This window comes from Hydractinia symbiolongicarpus, chromosome 6 (assembly GCF_029227915.1).
Source record: "Hydractinia symbiolongicarpus strain clone_291-10 chromosome 6, HSymV2.1, whole genome shotgun sequence".
Taxonomy (NCBI): domain Eukaryota; kingdom Metazoa; phylum Cnidaria; class Hydrozoa; order Anthoathecata; family Hydractiniidae; genus Hydractinia; species Hydractinia symbiolongicarpus.
In genome coordinates, this window is record NC_079880.1 from 20,724,029 (window position 1) to 20,744,120 (window position 20,092).

At 32.6% G+C, this 20,092-nt stretch overlaps 1 protein-coding gene across 2 annotated transcripts; it reads left to right on the forward strand.

Annotated features, from left to right (window-relative positions):
• Window positions 1–1,546: 1,546 nt before the first annotated feature.
• Window positions 1,547–18,063, forward strand: LOC130647475 (intersectin-1-like). 2 transcript variants are annotated; one of them, XM_057453344.1, is made up of 17 exons: window positions 1,547–1,705; window positions 5,635–5,786; window positions 6,141–6,295; window positions 6,441–6,553; window positions 6,706–6,799; window positions 7,442–7,592; window positions 8,446–8,540; window positions 9,449–9,556; window positions 10,874–10,929; window positions 11,483–11,937; window positions 13,001–13,115; window positions 13,369–13,722; window positions 14,219–14,314; window positions 14,662–14,692; window positions 15,380–15,461; window positions 16,450–16,548; window positions 16,925–18,063. In XM_057453344.1, the coding sequence occupies exons 1-17, from the start codon at window positions 1,610–1,612 to the stop codon at window positions 17,094–17,096; spliced, it is 2,424 nt and encodes an 807-aa protein (XP_057309327.1). In that variant the 5' UTR covers window positions 1,547–1,609; the 3' UTR covers window positions 17,097–18,063. The 2 variants fall into 2 exon arrangements, with proteins under 2 accessions (XP_057309327.1, XP_057309328.1); XM_057453345.1 differs by having other exon boundaries at window positions 6,730–6,799.
• The last annotated feature ends 2,029 nt before the right edge of the window (window positions 18,064–20,092 follow it).

Here is a 20,092-nt window from a genome sequence, read left to right on the forward strand (position 1 = left end):
ACCTCGATTGTTTTTATTTTGATGTAAAAAGTTTATATTGAATCTAAAATTTAACACATCTATAAAAGTAAACAAAATTGTACATACAGACTTTTTTACATTTACATACTTTTGTTATAAAAACAAACGAAAGAAATTTGAAACTTTTCGTAGACTAAGTATTCACAGGAAGTAGAAAAGATTCTAGACTTCACACGACCTTGTATGTCTGACGAGGCACAGATATAAGAAAGAGGTAAAATGCCCTGAAATACATATTGTTGGAAAAAGAAATACATACAGTCTGGCCTTTAGTGACACTGGCTGTTGGCTGCAAAGAAACCTGTTTGTTGTTCTCCTGGCGCCCAGCCATCTGAAAGCAAACCTAGGGGCGAGAATGGAGAACATCGTGTTATTTTTGAGCCATTATGTTAAAAATTAAAAAATATTTATAAACATTTTATCAAAATGTTTTGGCTCATTCTTAACACTAACTTTGTTCCCAGGCCCGGTTACATCATATTGCTATCATTATGACAGAGATACAAACCTCGTTCCGAGACGGCACGAAGAAATCTCTGTGTCAAAAAACAAAAGATTGCCCCAGGACGAGGTTAAGATACGAGATGTTTTCAGGACGAAGATTCTCTCACGTAATTAACCAGAAATTATTACGATATCTAAAATTTTCTCTCTTACTTAACTCCATTAAAAGGCCTCTTTATTTATTGACAATATCTTGGAAAATGACATTCTCGTCCCCAGAGCTCTTTAAGAAAGAAAACAGGTTTGTCTCAAAGAGCTGCTGCGTCGAGAATGGTAAAATGAGATTGGCATTTTTTAACCGTCTTAATTCAAGCGAGAAATTATCACTTTTGTATTTAAATTGGAATCTTTTGAAATCAAATAAAAGATTGAGACAATCTGTCAGTATCACTTTATATATCTTTTCTTCTTTCCACAATGGGAAGAGAATATTTTGATGCGAAAAGACGCCCCAAAGCAGATGAATGAAAGAGAAAAATTCCACTCTCGTTTTGCGAAGAAAAAAATTAGTTACATAGAAACTTAAGCAAGGGTTTTATATTTGGGGTTAACCTCAACCTCATTCCCAGGGCTAACCTTGTTCCCAGGGGTTCTTGTCTTTTCGACACAGGGAGAAGAGGATGTCACAGGGACTTTTTTTATTTACGGCAAGTTTTATCCTAATAAATTAATAGGCACACTGGAGAAGAGGTTAGCCAAGCCTGCTATTTTGTAGAAAGCAAATTCATTGACTCGAGAAAAAAATATATTTGAATTGAAAAGCTATTTGAATTATAGCTACCATGTTTCCTAGATCAAACAAGCTGAGTTCAATAACAATTTTGTTTGTTTAGCCTTTAATTTTTAGCGCTATTTTTATCAAAGAACGGAGTTGATCTTTTCATCTATAATATACAAGGTAGCTAACACCGTGATTATAACAAAAAATATTCGGCAGGAAAATTCCCATGCATTTTTACAGTGCGTGCGATTCTGCATTTTAAAAACCTCTTATCGCAAGTAAAGGTGGAAATTTACCAAGTCGGAGATATTTTTATTCGGAGCGTAAAACTGTGAGTCACGAAAAAAAAGAATAACAAACAAAATGGCGGAGTTCGAAGTGTTTCTACAGGGAGGTTCTCCTTGGGGCTTTCGTTTGCAGGGTGGTAAAGAATTTAGAGCACCCTTACGTATTTCAAAGGTGTGTGTTTTTACTTCCATATATTTTCCTAAATATTTTCATTTAAAAACTTCTTTATTTATTTGACTTCAAGTGCAAGGTTAAAAACTATAAATCCTGGCTAGCTGCAGATTTCCCATTTTTTTGTCAAGGATTTTTTGTATATTGATAACAGACAGAATTTGACTATACACTAGCTACCAAGGCTGGAAATGCTGTTTTGGTATATGCTGCTTTCAAATGGTTTGAACCCAACCTGAAAAACTGTTTCTGCTGTAGGTTAGCTAGCTTGCTAGCCTAGCTAGCTATACACTTTTATAAACAAGGAAGTGTATTAACAAATCTCAAATATTTCTTACTGCTTCCATGACAAAAAAATTATCCAAGCCACGTAAAGATTTTTTCGGATTGTAGAAGTGTGAGTGAAAAATGGAAACCCTTGAAAATTATTGCAATGCAACTGCAGAGTCATAGACATGTTTCCACATGATTTAAACCAATCACAGGGCAGTATAATATGGATTATTTGTTATTAAAGTCATGTGGTCAAACCTTTATAAATTCAAGAGTGGATCATTTACGTGTCTCTTTTTTTTCTTGCTTTATCTTTGCAATTTGACTAGCTACATTTAAAAGTTTTCTTTTAATTAAGGTTTCTTCTATGAATGTTTGGCTGTAAAAAGTCCATGTTTTATCATATCTGAATGTGAGTATAGAACAATATCTCATGACAAGGCGTCTATAAGAATAGTATAATATAAGTTTGCCAAGTAAACTCAGTAAAGCTTAACTAAAATGCTATGCACTTACACTCCCCTGCAGTGTTTTTACTAAACGATGGTTAAATTCATGCTGTGTAACATGGCCCTCCCTTGGATTTTGCCTCATCTGCCCTCCACCATTCGCGGATTATAGACGCTATTCACCACTTTTAAATTTGCCAGGTTATGTGTAAGTTGGCCATATCCTTTTTTGAATAGGTTCCAGCAACATTTTTAGACATGACTTGGCCTCTTTAAGCTCTGGTCAAATTATATCAAAATGTAAACTCTTCTTTCTAGAAAGCTGCAAGAATGTTCCTGATTAGTCACTTTTTTATATAAATTTTTTTTCTCACTGGTGTCCTCACCCGATTAGCTAATTCAGCTATTTGATGGTCTCTATATCACTGAAATAAAAATTCAATTTAATTGAATGTCTCTCATTGTGTTCAAATTAATTAAATATGATTGATAATAATGGGAATCAATAACAAGGGACAACAAAAGGTTTAATAAACAAGGATAAAAAATGACCCCTCTTCTACAAATGAGATTTGCTGTTTGCTTTTTTGTGATCAGAAGAAATTAATCGAAAAAGGTTGTTGTTTTTTTCCTAAATTGTTTAGTTTTTGAGATATTTAGTATCAATTTTTTTCCACAATTTTTAACCTCTCATTGCTAAAAAACTCATTGTAACTCACGTTTTGCATAAATTCTTAAAAAAACAATGTTTTTTGGATCAAAGATTCCATTCATGGATGTTCTCCACTCCAAAGCCTTTATGGTTTTATAAAAGAAATTTAAAATGTAAGAAGTACTCTGCTAAAAAATTAGCACTGTGAAAAAGAACTTTAAAGTTTTGTACAGAAATCTTATACTTCTGCATAAATAATTGCAGACATGTTTTTTAACATCTTCTATTTATGTCCATACATAATTAAGTAGTAAAAATCAATACACAGTATCATTGCATGTGAACAAATACTTGATCTTTATCACATATCAAAAAGTAATTTATAAAAAAAAAATATTTTAAAAAAATTATTTTTCATCATTAGGAAGCCCAGATTTTTTTCTATTCAATCACCAAAAAAAATTTTTATTAAAATTTATTTTTTCTATACTTGCACCTTTATTACGAGCTATGTTGGGATACATATGATGTGTTTAAGTGCCAGTGCCATGTAGGACAGCTATACTATTTTTTTCACAAAAAAACACATTGGACTTGGTAGCAGTTGCCTGAGTCTTAATTTTGTAAGGGACAAACTTACCCACCCAGCGGACTTATACACCCCTATGCTAGCATACAAAATAAATAATAAATATATTTATTTTTGCAAACTTGCAAGTCTTGTTCAACAATGGTTGTTTGTGCTTTTCTAAAATGTCTATTTTGCTTACATTGGGACAAGGGTACTGATAACTACAAACGCCCACATATACGAGTTCATCGAGATCCAGTTGTTTAAGTTCCCAGATGTCTTACGCAAAACGACAGTCAAAATAGTACAGGTGGAACCTTTTAAACTTTATTTTTTAATAGAGGCAATTTATGATCTTAAAATTAAAATTTAGTTTGCATGTAGTTTAGATGTAAATCACATATCAGTAAAAAGATTCTACTAGCCAAAATAAAAAAAGTTTACCATAATTTGACTTTCTTAAACTAAAGTGTGCATTTTATTACAGATTTTTTTGCACATGTGTGAGAATTTCATCACAAGTTAAACATTAAAACTTTGCTGTAAGGGAGAGTCTGACTATCTCTGAATAAAATTTTTTTAAATGCTCTCATTCAAATCCCAAACTTTTTCAAATGATTACTAAAATGTCAAAGGGAACGTGTTTAAAAAGCTGCTCATTGAAAAAAACTTTATGTTGAAATTGTTGATTTTCCTAAGTTATACTTTTGAATCATCTTTGCTTTTATTTAAGAGAAGCATTAGGGATATTAAGTTTTAAATTTTAGTTTTGTTCTCACACAGCGTTGCTTCTAATTACATCTGCGCACTTAAATTGCCTTTCAATCAGTTTTGGTTTTTCTCTTCATATCTTTTTCAGTGTGGTGTTGAAACTATCTATCCCAGCACATTCGCCTATTCTACTATTTTGTATATTTCATTTTTGCCTATAGATAATTTTTTTTTATCATTTTTAAAATTTTTAACATTATCTATTATATACTTGTATATACAGGAACCTTATTGATACCAGGATTGTTTTTATGAATCCTAATTAGGACACCTGTAAATAAATATGAAGAATAATAATAATTGGAGTTATGTGAATGCTTATTTTTTTTAAAAATGTTGGACATCTGGTAAACACCAGCTCTTTCCACAGATTGGGGACAGTTTTGAGCTGTTTATTGAGCACTCTTTTGCTACAACTTAATGTTGGAATACTAAATATTTTTTCTTAGTCATTATATGCAGTATATAAATTACTAAACTGAGTTGGTTTAGATAAACTTTTTTTCATGAAAGGTAACATTTAATCCCAATAAGAGAATTAAGTGCTTGATAAGAATAACTGTGGTAAGTTATTAACTGTGAAAACACAACAAAACAATTTAGCAGTCATTTTAGATTTATTAAATTTTTGTGGGTTTTTTGAATGTTGGTAAATGCTATCAAATATTCAATTTTTCTAGGTTTAAATGCCTTCAGTTTAAGTGATAATGATGATAATAAATGATAATAAATAGATGATAATAATATATGATTAGAGATTTATAAATGTAATCATAAAGATGTATAAAAACAATATCCTCCCTCTTAATCGCTTAACAAGCATCCTGGTTCCTTAATATAATTAGGATTGCAGTTCTTTTAGATTTTAGGATCTCTTACTGTATAAAACATTTAACATGTGTTATTTACATACTTTGTAAAAATAATTTATTGCCATTTTTGCTATTTTATTCATCTTAAGTTGCAATTCTTTCCCACTGTTGATGGGTAATTATTGCTAATGATTGTAAGAATGCATTTGTTTATTGCAATGAGTAATTTGTGAGAACAAGCTTGTTTTATCTGTGTTGTGTGACAAAAGAAGATAAAAGTTTACCAGATGTAGAATGTTGTATTCAGAAAATATTAAAACCTTTATCCAAACACTATTTTAGTGAAAGCATAATATTTTCAAAAATTGTTTGTTTTTGATTCAATTAAATTTATTTTTTAGGTTGAACCTGGTGGAAAAGCAGATATTGCAGGTATTAAAGTTGGCGACGAAGTCACAGAAATAAATGAAGTTAAAACTGAAACGTTATATCACACAGAAGCCTTAACTGCTGTCAAACGTGCACATTCAACTTTGTCTCTTGTTCTACTGAGGTATTTATCCCTTCAACTATAAATCTTTCTTGACGTATCTATCGAGAGACTAGGTAAGGCAAAAAAAAATTGGAGAAAGGGTTATAAGATTTTGGAAAATCTGCAAATTAACAAATGAAGAGTGTTACTAAAAATTACAAATATACATTTTAATAATAAACTAATCATCTCTGTAATTTTTAAAAAGTTGCAGTGAATTGCTGAAATAAATATATGCATTAAACAGTATGGGTATTAAATAAAAATCATTTAAATTCAAATTGCAAACATAAATTCAAAAATTCAAATGAGAATGAATTTGCAACATGCATCAATAAGTTTTTATCCATTGGATTTTTGAAACAATTGTTTTAGAAATGAGAATGAGGTGCAGATTACAACCACTGTGGAGAAGACACGATCTGTGCCATCATCCCCAACTGCACCTCGAAGCAATAGCGACAATATATTTGTTCCAGGAGGTCAAGGCTACATGAAAAAAATAATGGCGAAAGCAGACACCCTTGATTGTATGTAAAGTTTAATATTATTTTTGTGGTATATTATAACTTTTGCAGTAAAACATGCATTTTAATTTTGCAGGCCAAAAAAGGGATGAGTGATAAAATATGACAATTATAACCCTATGATTTTGCCTATGATTTTCATGTTTAGTCGATGACTTACCTCCAATGGACAGAGAGAGGAGCAAAACCTTACCAAAGAAATCTACTCTACAGCATCAAAGTGCATCGTACGACTCCAAAAGTTTACCAAGAAAGTCAACTGTAAGTTCAATTTTTTTACAGGCAAGTTTAATCTGATAAATTTTTCTGAATTTGTTGTTTTATTCTAAAACAAATGTTGTAGATCTTGTGTTATAATAGCGGTAAATGTATTAATATCACAAAATACTTATTTTTGACCTTCTTTTACTCAGTTGAATTTGACACCTGATTTTCAGAGTAATATTCCTAACAAGGCACCTGACTGGTATAAGCAAATGTACAAGGACATCCATAAAAGTATGGAAGGTATGTAAAATGATTTGCTATATAACTGTATGTCATTTTTATGACCATCTGTTATCTGTTCTTACTTGCTGTGAGTCCTTTCTAAATGGATGACATAATTTCGAATTGAAGTTTTTATGTGAGTTAGAAATGCTGTAAGTTATTCTAATATAGACAAACAAAAACAAAGAGATTTATGAAAACATCCAGTCGTCCCAAACATTTATTATAAATTTATTCGTACAGCCCTTTACGTGATGTTGATTTCATTGTACCCTCAAAATCTTCATGTTATAACGATTTACAGAACTATTGCACTTGTGTACAAATATAGTGTAAATGTTTGAAAAGCTAGCTGTGTACATATGTGTGAAAAGTTATGACACAGTTTTGCACAAAAAAAACTGAAATTCAGAAAAGTCATTGCAGTGTGAAACTTATTTTGAGTCCATGTAAATGCTAATTTAAATTTAGTGTCTATAAATTTCCAATTTTGTGTAATGCAGCTAACGTGATTGCTATTTTTGATATTACAATATTTGCAGAGACTATGTTGATTTCAGGGTGAGTATATGAAAAATAAAGAAATTGAGCTAAATAATAAAAGATGACAGTTATGTTTCTTTGTGTTTAAGTTTATCTAGTGGTTTTTATTACAACTAGGTGAATCTCATTTGTCCAAGTTACTTTCAACAGACGCTCAACGTGGCGCATTCCGTAAATATGATGGAGTTTCAACAAATGACAGTGAAAGAAAAACCTCAGTTGAAGAGCAAACTAAAAATGTTCCTCGTCGTTTGCAAGGTGGAGGAAGGTATGTTGAGTTTTGTGTGTGGTTAGGATATTATCCTACAGAATGACAATGCCTTTTGAGAAATTTCCAAGTTTTAACATGTATTTTATTGAATTCTCTTGTTTCAAATTTTAAATTCATAAAGACTTCAAGATTAGGTTTTCAAAATTCTGGGAGACATCTCTTAAGAAAAAATTGTTTGCAATAAAAGTATCCTGATAGCTAGCTATAGCTAAGCTAGCTACTATTTTTGTATGTGTAAAAGCTTAACTTCTGTAATAAGCACCTGTTCATACAGAAAGTTAAATTAATACTTGTGGGAGGAAAAAGTTTTTTATCCTTTGCATGTAAACAACGTAAGGCAGAAAATCTACCACTTGTTCAGACAATGTGTCGATCATTTTGTTTATTTGAATAAACTGTAGTTGTTGTTGTGTGTAACATGCCAGGGTGTAATCCAGAAATGTAAAATTAGGGGCCCTAAATCCAAAATGGGACTTTATCAAAGTAGTCTTACGTATAATCTTTTTCCTTTACAACTTGTTTTAAATGGGCTATAAGTCCACTATTTTTTAGTTCATATAATTAGCTTCTCAAATACATTGTGAAATTTGGGATAAATTTCAATTGGGTAATAGTCGTTTAACAGCTACTGAGAATGCTGCATTAACCTTGCGTGTATTGACTAGTAAAAGATCGCCTCTACTTACCTGAAAGACATCATAACTTCATTTTTTGATAACTTAACACTATTTTGTGTATGGAACTTTGATATGTCTTTTCAGAAATATGTCTCAAAGTATATAATACATTGCTTCTTCTACACCTCGTGTACTGTATTGTGATGTTTGATATTTTGATTAAATATTTACAGATCTATAGCAAAACATCCCAATCGCAAGTCGCTACCAAATATCCATGCATCAAATTTTAATTTCATGAATCCTAATAATACAAGGTTAACAGATGGTAAGTGTGGTTACTGATTTTTGTTTGTCGTGAACCTGTCCTACCCTAACAAAATATTTCAGACTGTAAGAATTATACTTTAAATAAATGACAATAGTGGAAATAGATTTTTTATTCAATGAAGCTTACCAATTCCTGACCCTTTCACTTAAATTAAATCTCATCTATACCTTCACATTTCCTAAATTCACCCTTTTTCGTAATTGTAATAATCTTTTTTGAGAAGAGAGGGGGGATTTTCGAATTTTTGTAAAATAGGAGGAGGGGGGGGGGGTTAAAAGTTTCCTACTAAAATTAAAATAAAATGCGGGTGGGGTTAAGTTAAATAGGAGGGTTGCTGTAAAAAGGGTAGGGTTGCTCTATATTTGGAGTAAATTATTGCTTCTTAGATTACCTACCTCAAGTATAAGACAGATTATTTAATTCAACCTTAAAACTGCAATTGCTCATTTTTTGTATTGGTTTAGTTTGCAGTCAGTTTCTAATTCTTTCATTTAAAAGTTACATCCTGTTTATTATTAATATATCTTAATTCATGTTTTTGCCCGTCAAAACCTATTAAAAAATTATTTGAAGTTGACAATTGTGAAAAGGTTTTTTAAACTCTGTAAACTAAGCCTGCAACAATATTCAAAATTAGCTATGTTAGGAAATTAGAGAGACTTATCTTTTCATTAGTGATCTTGAAAAAAAAAGTTCTAAAAATACCAGGTATTTCTAGTCACATTTGGTGGCTATGAAATGCAGACACCGTAGACATATAAATTAGCAAGAGAAAATTTTAATTTAAGGTTGGCGATTGACAAAAATTTATGTTCGCAAAATCTATCATATTGCTCATTCGCAAGAATTTTCCCATCACAAAAGATTATGTCTGCTAAAATTCTGTCCTATGTTGTTTTTAACAGGTTGGAAGAAACCAGAAAACCGCAAATCTATCAATTCAGATTTCTATCGTCAATTGCAAAAGGGTGGTGATGTACCAGTAACAGGACTGGCCACAGCTAAGTCAAAAGGTGGGTTTTTTTTTAATACTACATAATACAGAAACAAAGCTGGTCTTGTTATCTCTCAAAAATTTGTTTACAATTTTTCCTAGAATGTTTCAGAAGAGAAAAAGGTTCACAAGGAGTGTTAATTTTGTGTACAATAATTGTACTACTAAGTAAATAAGTAACCTGAATGGAACCTAGAAAACTATAACATCTATTTAACCTAATTTTGATTGTCCTTTCAGACTGTTTTTGATTTAAAACTAATTATATTACTGTAGATACGTGTACTATATTTGTTTTTGGCTTAAAAATATTTTTTCACTTGATAATGTAACAATGTTACGAAAAGCTTCGTGCATTTTTATATTTTTTAAATAAAATGTTTTTTGTGAATACATATGTAGCATCTATGTTTATATTACTTTTTTACTATACACTATACATACTGGATTTATAATTAATTAGCTCAAGGAAAGTTCATCTTCAAGTTAGGGCGTGTCCACCTACACCCACCTCTCTGCGGGAGTGTTTTCAGTTCAATTCTGGCCCAACTTCTTCTTTTCCTTCGTTTTTTGACTTAAAAAAAAAACTACCATGACTAGTTATCTTGTAAATCTAAACGCAGCGGAGGGGCTCAGGTTCATACAAAATATTCTGTGTTGGTGCCGTGTTTTCTTCGAACACTTATAATAAAAGTTGCACGTCAAAATTAGCTGAAATAATTGAAAAATAAAAGGATTGAGGATTTACGATATAAGTTTACGATATTTACGATTTACGATATAAAAAAACTAATGCATCTAAATATTTTTAAGCTACAAAAAGCATAATTTTCACGCTAATTTGATTTTCACGCATCTTTTCTTCGCGGATTTAAATTTTCGCATACCTAGGTTTCGCGCACATTTAATTTTCACGCAACCCTAAGGGGATCATAGAAAAGAGAAGCTAAATAAACACATCAATGTATTGCTTATCTGTTAAACATATAAGTTTAACAAAATATTAACTTTTATTTTACACAAATGGAACAATTTATGAAACTTACCTCCTTATTTGTTTTCCTAATTTCCCGCGAAATAAATAAAAAGAAATATTTCGCAAACACTACATTTTCACGCATCCAAAGGAATTAAAATATCAATTAAATCTATTACATTTAACCGGAAGACATTTCTTGGACTTATTGTATTAACTAGCTATTTTCTACTAACTAGCTCTAGTTGCTCAGCAATCATTTCTACATCCATGTTTATTCTTTTGTCAGTTATCACGCACATTGTACCCAATCTGTACCTATACACTTAAGATATCATAACGGAATTTTTTTTCCCATAGAATCATGGGAAGAGACGGTTGCACCGAAAAAAGAAACGAAAATTGATTATAACCAGGTTAGAAATATGTTTTGATGACATTAAATATACAATATTAAGGGTTGGATCAAGGGGGGTGAACAAGTTTTAGATATTTTTGTGTCAATTTAAAAGCTTAAGTATTCAGAAAAATGTATCTATGTGAGTTAATTTTCGCAGAAATAAATTTTTGCGAGGTAATAATTATATTTCGCGGAATGAATTTTCTGAGTTGCTTGTTTTACGAAAAAATTATTTCAGCAATCTGATAAAAACTTCAAAAGAAAATCCCAACAAAAATGATTCTCTTATAATTAGCTTTTGTATTTAACATATAACAGTATAAATGATACATTTTCGCACTTAATTTTCGCGAATTGAAATGTTTAGCGTACCTTAAATTTCGCGGAAGGGACAAAAACTATTATTTTTGTAGACAAACAGATGACTAAAAAACTTTAACGAACAAACTACAATTTAAAATCTTTCAGTGACAATAATGATAAAATAATTTTTGCAAAGCCATTAAAATTTGTTCCCTTTAAATTACGACAATCCTCAAGTCAATAAATTTGATTATTTTCTAATTTAGACATACAGTTACTTGCAGCAAGAAAAAGAGAAAGGCCATTTCATTGCTAAGCAACCTAGTATTAATACCGAATACAATAAACCGCCAGACTTTTTGGAGTTGCGAAAACTGGAATTGAAAAATCGAGAACTGGAGAAAGAACGCGAAGAGCTGCGTGAGAAACGCGAGAGGGAACGTATCATGGAGGAAGAGAAGTTAAAAAGGCAAGCAGAAGAAGATAGGTTAAGAATTGCAAAAGAACAGGAACGAATACGAGCCGAAGATGAACGGGAGAAACAGAGAATTGCTGAGAAGGAGAGATTGCGCAAAGCAGAAGAAGAGAGGTTAAGAAAAATGGAGGAGGACATACTCAAGTCACAAGATGAAGTCGACCAAATATTAGCGAAGACAGAAAAACAAATTAAAATAGAGAAATACGGAAGAGCGAAGTATTCATTCCATCCACAGGGTCCAGGGTAAGAAGTTTATTTAGCATTGATAATTTTTTCAGGTCCATTTGATACTGGTATAGAAAGATAACCAACGTATTTAAAACTCTATGATAAGTTTTACAAGAAGTTGTTCAAGCATGAGAACAGCTCGCGAAGAATCCACTCCAGTTTGAATTTGGAGTCTCTTGTCGAAACAAAGGCAGTTTTTTTTGTTATTTTTCAAACATGAACAAATGGGTCGATGGGTCAATACTCTGCAACGAAGAGAATGCGAAAGGTGGACAGAGTTTGAAAATTTGCTCATGCACAACGAAATAGTCCATGTCAGGGCCCACGAAGGTCGCGAAATTCGGGAGATAGTTATGCTGACGTTAGCAACAATTAGCATATATGGATTTTAACCAATAACCTAAGATATGCTGTGGACATTGACAAGTGAATTTTGATATGTAATCACATGTGTTCGCGGTCTACGTAATTAGTTCTTTTGTTTTATTAATTTTTTTCGAGGTTTATAGAAAATTTCAGTTTTTTGGGCCACTATTCAAAATAGCAAAACAGCTTCTCCTGTCAAATGCTCCATGAGTTCTATCTTGGAAAACAAGTAGGGTTTTATAGGGAATGCGCTAGTCTCAGTTTCGGTGATTTCTGCATTCTGAAACAATTAACGCAGCGGCACGAGAAAGTTTAGAAAACCGAGAAAATGCTGACGTCAGCAATAATTATCGTATCAGATTTAACCAAATAACCTAGATCGCAAATTCTACGTTTAAATGAACTTTGACAATTTCGAAGTGTGTGAGCATAATATGGAAACGCTTGTGGGTTAAGTATTTATTTCAGAAAAATTTTGAACATGATTGTAGACGACTTAATTTCCTACTTTTTTTAAAAAAGTATATATCAGTTGACGTAGGTGGTAATTGATAAAAGCGGATGTCGCGACCATAGTCGCTTGAGCAGAATGTCTGAGAACAATCCTAAGAAATTACGAGTTTTCGACAATCAGTCATGAAAGTCAGGAAACTCTGTAAGAAGCAACCTATTGTGTTAGTCGTGAAAAACTGAAACGTGTTTATATTTCCAGGGAGCTTGAATTCAAGAAAGGAGACACTATTCATATTTTGCAAGCGATTGATCAGAACTGGCTGGAAGGAGAAGTACATGGTGAAATTGGTATCTTTCCATGTACCTATGTGGAGGTAGGATCAGTTCTCCAATTTTTTTTTCCTCAAAAAAGTGATTTTTTATGGCTTGACAGTTCTCTTATAATTCTATGCTTTTCAATTTTTTCTATTCAGGAATACTACAGAATTTTATTTTAAAAAAATGTATTCATTCAAGTGTAAATAATATTTAAATGAATTTTCTGCACAAAGGTTTAATTTGATTGTTCATTTAAAACTAGACAGTGGTATTAGTAAAATAATATTGCTAAGCCTTGATTTTTTCAAGATTTTCGAAGAAACAGCAGCAGAACTCAAACCTATTGAATCGAAATTGAATAAAACACAGACCCTTGCACCTTTGTCTCAGAAAAAAGCACCTGTTGTTGAAGCTGAGTTAATGCCGATGGTTGTGAAAAACGAAGAATCCATGCCAGTTTTGAATTTGGAGGCTGCTCCTGTAGGAAAAAACATTATCAATAATCATATTTCAGAAGATGTTAAAAACACTCCTAAAGAAGTGAATAATGAGTTTGAGCTAGAGAGGAAAATCGTTAGCGATGAAGTTAATAATGAGATTGGGTTAGCAAGAGCAAAATATACATTCAGAGCTGAAACAGAATCAGAGCTTGCTTTCAAAAAGGTAATTTACATTGAGCAGTGATATACTGTTGTTATTTAATGTGTTGAAAACACTGAGGGGTCTGGGGCAATACCTATAAACGACATGATATGATTCTCAATTAATCAAAAATATATTACCCAAGCCCTGTGTTTTAAAGCCCTGTGTTTTGAAGGCCTGTGTTTTGAAGCCATGTGTTTTAAAGCCATGATGTTTTGAAGCCCTGTGTTTCAAAGCCATGATGTTTTGAAGCCCTGTGTTTTGAAGCCATGTGTTTCGAAGCCGGGATGTTTTAAAGCCCTGTGTTTTGAAGCCATGTGTTTCGAAGCCGGGATGTTTTGATGCCCTGTGTTTTGAAGCCATGATGTTTTGAACCCCTGTATTTTGAAGCCATGATGTTTTGAACCCCTGTATTTTGAAGCCATGATTTTTTTTGGGATATTATTTTGAAGATCTTTTAGGACTATTCATCAGCTGTTAGATCGTAGTTGAATATCAATAACATTTTCTCTCATAGGGTCAGCATATAAATATTCTCCGACAAATTGACGATAATTGGTACGAAGGGGAACTGGATGGAAACATTGGGATACTTCCTGTACCATATGTGGAGGTACGTCATCTTGCTACATCGTGTTCTCTGTTAAGAACGTACTATCCCATTTTTACCACAATATGTGTTTTTTGACAGTGTTCTTATTCAGGCGTTTTGTATGGGATTTCTCAGTTTTTATTCTACATGTTAGGTATAACCTTGCGTTCACATTGTTCTTGCTGTTTTAACCTAAACATAAAAAAAATGAGTAACATTTTTCATGTTGCTTATTGAATATATGTGCATCGCGTGTCTCGCTACTTGCGGTACCATTTTGCGCAGAGACAGACAGACAGATGACGGCTATTATTGTTATCGACAGAAATCTCGTTTTGTTTATTGAATATACGTGCATGTGTTTTTAGATTCTGAATGAAGCAAAGTCGTCACATACTGGTAGGTACTTTTTATTCAGCCATAGTAGATATACTATAAGGTTTATGAACTTTGGTCCATTTTTTTTACATGGCTTTTTTTTTTACAAGAAACGATGTTTTTAACTCAAGAATATAGGTACTGTCAACTGCTAACTTGCAAAATATTATGGAAATTAAAAAAGTATATTGATTGATTGATCAACGAAACAGAGGTCTGACTCTATTATATTATTATTGAAATTATTTACCCGAGTGTCCTGCGAAGGAGGTCCTAGTGTATTAAAGGCTTCCCTTTGAGCTACGAAAGTCGTGGAAGCACAGCAATCGCTCAACTAGACAATCGCCTAGGATGTCAATCCTATTCTCATGCTAAGCGCTAAGCAGAAAGAATAGATTCACCCTTTTTAGTCTCTGGTATGACTCGACCGGGATTTGAACCCAAGTCCTCCCGCTCTGCAAGCGAAAGTCGGTAAATTTTCAGAAAATTTCTTTTAAGTTAAGACTAGCTGGGCTGAACTCAAATTGTGTGTTCCTTATAAGAAAGCGTGTATGAAGCGCAACTGCTTTAGTTGGGGAAACTAAAGCAGTTATAATAATGGTTCTAACAGAAAAGAGTAGTCAAGTTAGGTAGCATTTAAACAGAAGGACGCTCGCTTTGTGTAGATTGATTGAAAATTACGAGCAATGTTTTTTCATATTTGTTCAGATTATCTAACAGAAGCCATACGCAATGTTGAAAACATGAAGCAGACAGAGAGAACGAAGATATCGAATGAACAAGTGCATCAGTAAGTCGTGCTTTTAAAAGTTGGTTTATTCTTTTTTTATGTTAGCAATTCTCTTTTATGTTTTCCATTTCTGTTGATAGTTTCTTCTCTCTTTTGATAAGCGAATTTATGTATGGTTTAAAATTAAAACGCTTTACTCATTTTCTTGAGGTAGTTCCTTGTACGATCATTTCATATATCAAAATTCTAATCACGCTGGTCAATATTTTTATTTCTTTATTGTTCTGAACAATAGACCTATTCTTTTTAACCTAAAGTACCAGCTAGATGTTCTTATAAAGCATATTCTTATAAATTAAAAAGCGAGTATAACTCGAAAAGAACGAAAATAAAACAGTAGACCTTTCCCGAATTTCCTAATTATGCCAAACTTAATTAAAGAGGTCGATACTAAAAATGATTCTCATCCCCAAGTTCGTTATCAAAAGATAGAATAAATTACCTATTTTCGTAAATATTTCTGTTCGTTAAGTGCCTCAACTGCGAGCTGAAAGTTGCGGTAAAACGCTCCATATAGCCGAGCTTTCTAAGGATAGCATCGTTTTTAAATATAAATAAAATCCAACCAGAATATTATATTGCTTTAAAAAAATTCAGTTTCGTCATGATAATTTAATATTCTATCTGAATATCCTTATTTAAAAGCATAGAACCATTATGAAATTTTGGATGACGTCATAATTATTATAATTTATGAAATTCGGGAAAGGTGTTTTGCATTAAGATTTCACGACTAAAAAAATATCTAGCACAGGAAGTCAAAACGTTTTCTTTCTTGACTTCTTACCCGACAATAGCGGACGGGGACTCTCAGCGCCTCTCTAGCAAAGGGGCAAGATCTATTTCGCCTTCTTAACTAAAAGTTTGACCAGCTAGTAGAGGGGAATTTCGGCTTCCGGCAACAAGCATCAAATCTGTTTTATACCAGGATTGGGAATGAATCTTTCTTACCGACGCAAAAATTCTAAATCACAACTCGTGTTTTTAGTGAAGAGAAAAGATATAACGGCTTCACAAACGGTAATGTTGATAATTCATATCATGATGAAAATGATAACAGCAATGAACTTGTTGGAACTGGTCAACCGTAAGTGAATTTGTTTTATGTAAAAAAATAGTTGACATTTTTTTTGAGGACACTTAAGTAAGTCGTACTTGAAGACGCATAGAAAAATTATCAACACTTACAATTCCAACCTCCTCCCCACGGCTTGTTAGGCTTTTTATATTTGGATGACCAACAAGCCCTGGAGACGAGGTTGGTGCAATTCCTATTTTATTCCTGCGCATATATATTTGATTGATTCTCTATCGCGCATGTGCAAAAAAAATAATAAAAAATAGCTCGGTGGAATAATAATATACAATAAAATATGATTACAAATTTTTTTTTGAAACGAGACAAATGAACTAACGCTTGGATAAAATGTTCGCTTCAATTTTTTTATCTTCCGTCTGTTTAGTTTTAAAGCTGTTTACAACTACAAAGCGACTAACGAAGACGAAGTCGAGTTGATCGTTGGTGATCATGTGCACGTATTAGAAAAATGTGATGACGGTTGGTTCGTTGGGACATGTCAACGGACTGGAGCATTTGGAACGTTTCCTGGAAACTATGTTGTACCGTTGTCGTGAATGTCGCAACCAAGTGTTAAAGCCTCTATGCACACCGTCTCTCGTGTACAAAAAGTTCTGTTCTGGTAAATAGCCCCTTAAATGTACAAAAAAATTTTGTTCTGCAAAATATCCTTTTGTATATATATCCACCCTTAGTTACCAATAACGTTGATAATTTCTGCTGTACAAGTTGAAATTTTAAAAGGCGCTAATTTTGTAACGCTTTTCTTTATTTTTAAAATAATAATCTCTTTTGCGTGGCGGTTCGGTCAAATAGACCACCCGTGCTATTTTTAGAAACATTATTTATTCATAGATGGCAAACCTGTTTGTTGACAGGGGGATGTCAACAACTATTGAAGACAATTTGAAATGTTTGTGAAATTGTTAATATATCAATGTGTTTTTTATATACACTTTTTTCCACAGCACTATTTTGTGAAGGGGGAGTTCCATTTTTGAAATTACCCCAATACTTTCTCATTTCCAAACATGTATGTAACAATTTCTGCATATTGGACAATCAGACTTCTGCATACTTCTATTCCAACTTCGTTCTTAATCAAAGATCAACCTTGTTTCAAGTTTCCCTATGAATGGTCACAGACTTTTTTGGAAACCATTTGTGACGTCATTTCTACTTTTACTATTCTCTTAATTCGCCCTTTACGCTGGCGTATATTTGTGCAAAACAGCGTAAGAATAATTATCGATGCAGGATTTGACTCTGGAGTAAAGCTGCATTTACACGATCTAATACATAAACCTCAATGTTATTTTACTTCCATTTTCTAGTTTCGTAGCCAACTTAGTTTATCCAGCGAGCATAAAAAATTAAGTATGCTAGAAGTTTACTGTAAATTTGAACAATCGTATTTTTATGTTTTTGATAGCTGTAATAATATTCTAATTTGTAATTCTTGCATTTTCTTGTTGTTTAATTTTTGTAAATGAAGTATTGTTTGTGTAAAATAAGCACCATCTATTTGCCGCCATCTTTTGTGTCTGAAAACATGTAACTGGCCACCGAAAAAAATTTGCAGAGAAGTATAACATTGGTGGTTGGCAAACTTTCAGGCCATGTCATGAGTTGTTTCCTTGCCCAGAGTGATAGTACCACAATTGTGGGAAGAGTTAATACTTTCAAGTTTTACTTTAGTTTCCAGTGCAGCGAAGTCCAACTGCTGACGCAATTCTGGCAAAAAGCTGTAATCTTAAAACTATGAAATAATCTTTCATAAAAGTCAGTAATTGTGCAATATCTCATTTCACTTTGGAAAACCTTGCGTCTCCCGTGGGGATATATCGGTCGACAGTTTGTCTTTACTTGTGGTGTTAAGTACTAATTGAAAAGCCTCTTTTTGTGTCATTTTATGCCAGTATTAGTAAGTTTCTGGAGCTACGAAATAACAGTGTAATTGACCTTTTCTGAAATTAACATTTTACAAGAGTCTGGAATTTATTCACTGCGGTAGTTATTACGTTATTCCATTATCCCAACTTTAATTTTATTATGCCAACCTCGACCTCAGACCTTTTTCTCGAAGTAAAAAATCATTGTGTTAATCACAGTATCAAAAAGTGGAACAGAAAAGCTGGAGACAGAACGTAAGTCAGTAAATAGACATTTTTGAATTTTTTTCCGTAGCTTTTTCAAAAAACATTTGATAGAAAATAGCAAGCTCGTCCCCAGGGCTTTTTAGGTTTTATATTGGGACTGGGGACGAGGTTTAGAAAATGGATACAATGTTTCAATTCCTTGCCAAAAAAATTGATAAAGTGTGAAGATTTTTAAGATTTTTCGGCAAATATTCTGCTATAACAGTTTATTTATTTAGGCCAACCTCGTTCCAAGGCAAATTTGCCTTGTTAAATACCGGCTCAGAGGCCACAAGACCCTGGGGACGAGGTTGTAATTAGGCTATATTTGAACTTCCTTTGGAAGTGAGTTTTGCAAAAGAAATAAAAAAATAAGAAGATTTGACAATAATGCTACAAAAACAGGACTTTTTTTCACACGCATGCTAAATTAAAGAAGGGTTCTCACGGAGCGAAGTTATGTTTGTTTTGATTTCGCTCCGCAAACAGTTTCTACTTTTTCATGTCGAAATATTTCGTTGTAAACTTTTAACCAATCAGAACGCAAGCTTCACTGTTTATTGTTAGAAAAACTCATTACTACTGTAAATAATTCAAAATAACTGTCTTGTTTTTAATACCTAAAAGAGTGTTCACATTCAGTATTTAAACTTCGCCATATGTTTTTTGTTTTCCGTGAAAATCTAAAAAAAAATTCGCCGCCGAATTCGCTATTCACATATGGCTTCGTGAAAATCCCCCTTAACTATACAGAATCTAAGGATGAAAAAATCAATATACTGAAATTCATAAAAAACGTGAAATTCGGAAATTATTTAATTAGGTGTGCCAGAGGACATATGTACACACAGGGTGATCATGCAACAAAGTGTCATGGAAAATGGTATAGGGCGTATAATGCACCACCAAAATACCTTTTAAAATTTAACCTTTAACTACACTATCCTGATATAAACAGATATGGCAAACATGAAATTCGAAAACTATTTAATTAGGTGTGCCACAGGAGATATGTACACACCGAGAGATCATGTCTACAAGGCGTATCATGCATTCAACAAAATGCCATGGAAAATGGTATAGGGCGTATAATGCACCACCAAAATGCCTTTTAAAATTTAACCTTTGCCCACAAATACGTGCAACTTCTCAATTACCTTTTAAATGATTCAGAACCCAAAGACCTCTCCTTAACATAAATAATCAATTCAGAGATTTATTTCATATGATCCATATTTTAAATAACATTGGGAGACATTGGGAGACATTTGGATTTGAAGTTGTTGGAACTATTAAAAAGGGTATTATCTACACATTCTGAAGCACTTCGAACTGTTAAACAGGATATCATTTGAACACTCTGAAACAGTTGGGACTGGTAAACAGGATATCATTTGCACATTCTGAAACAGTTG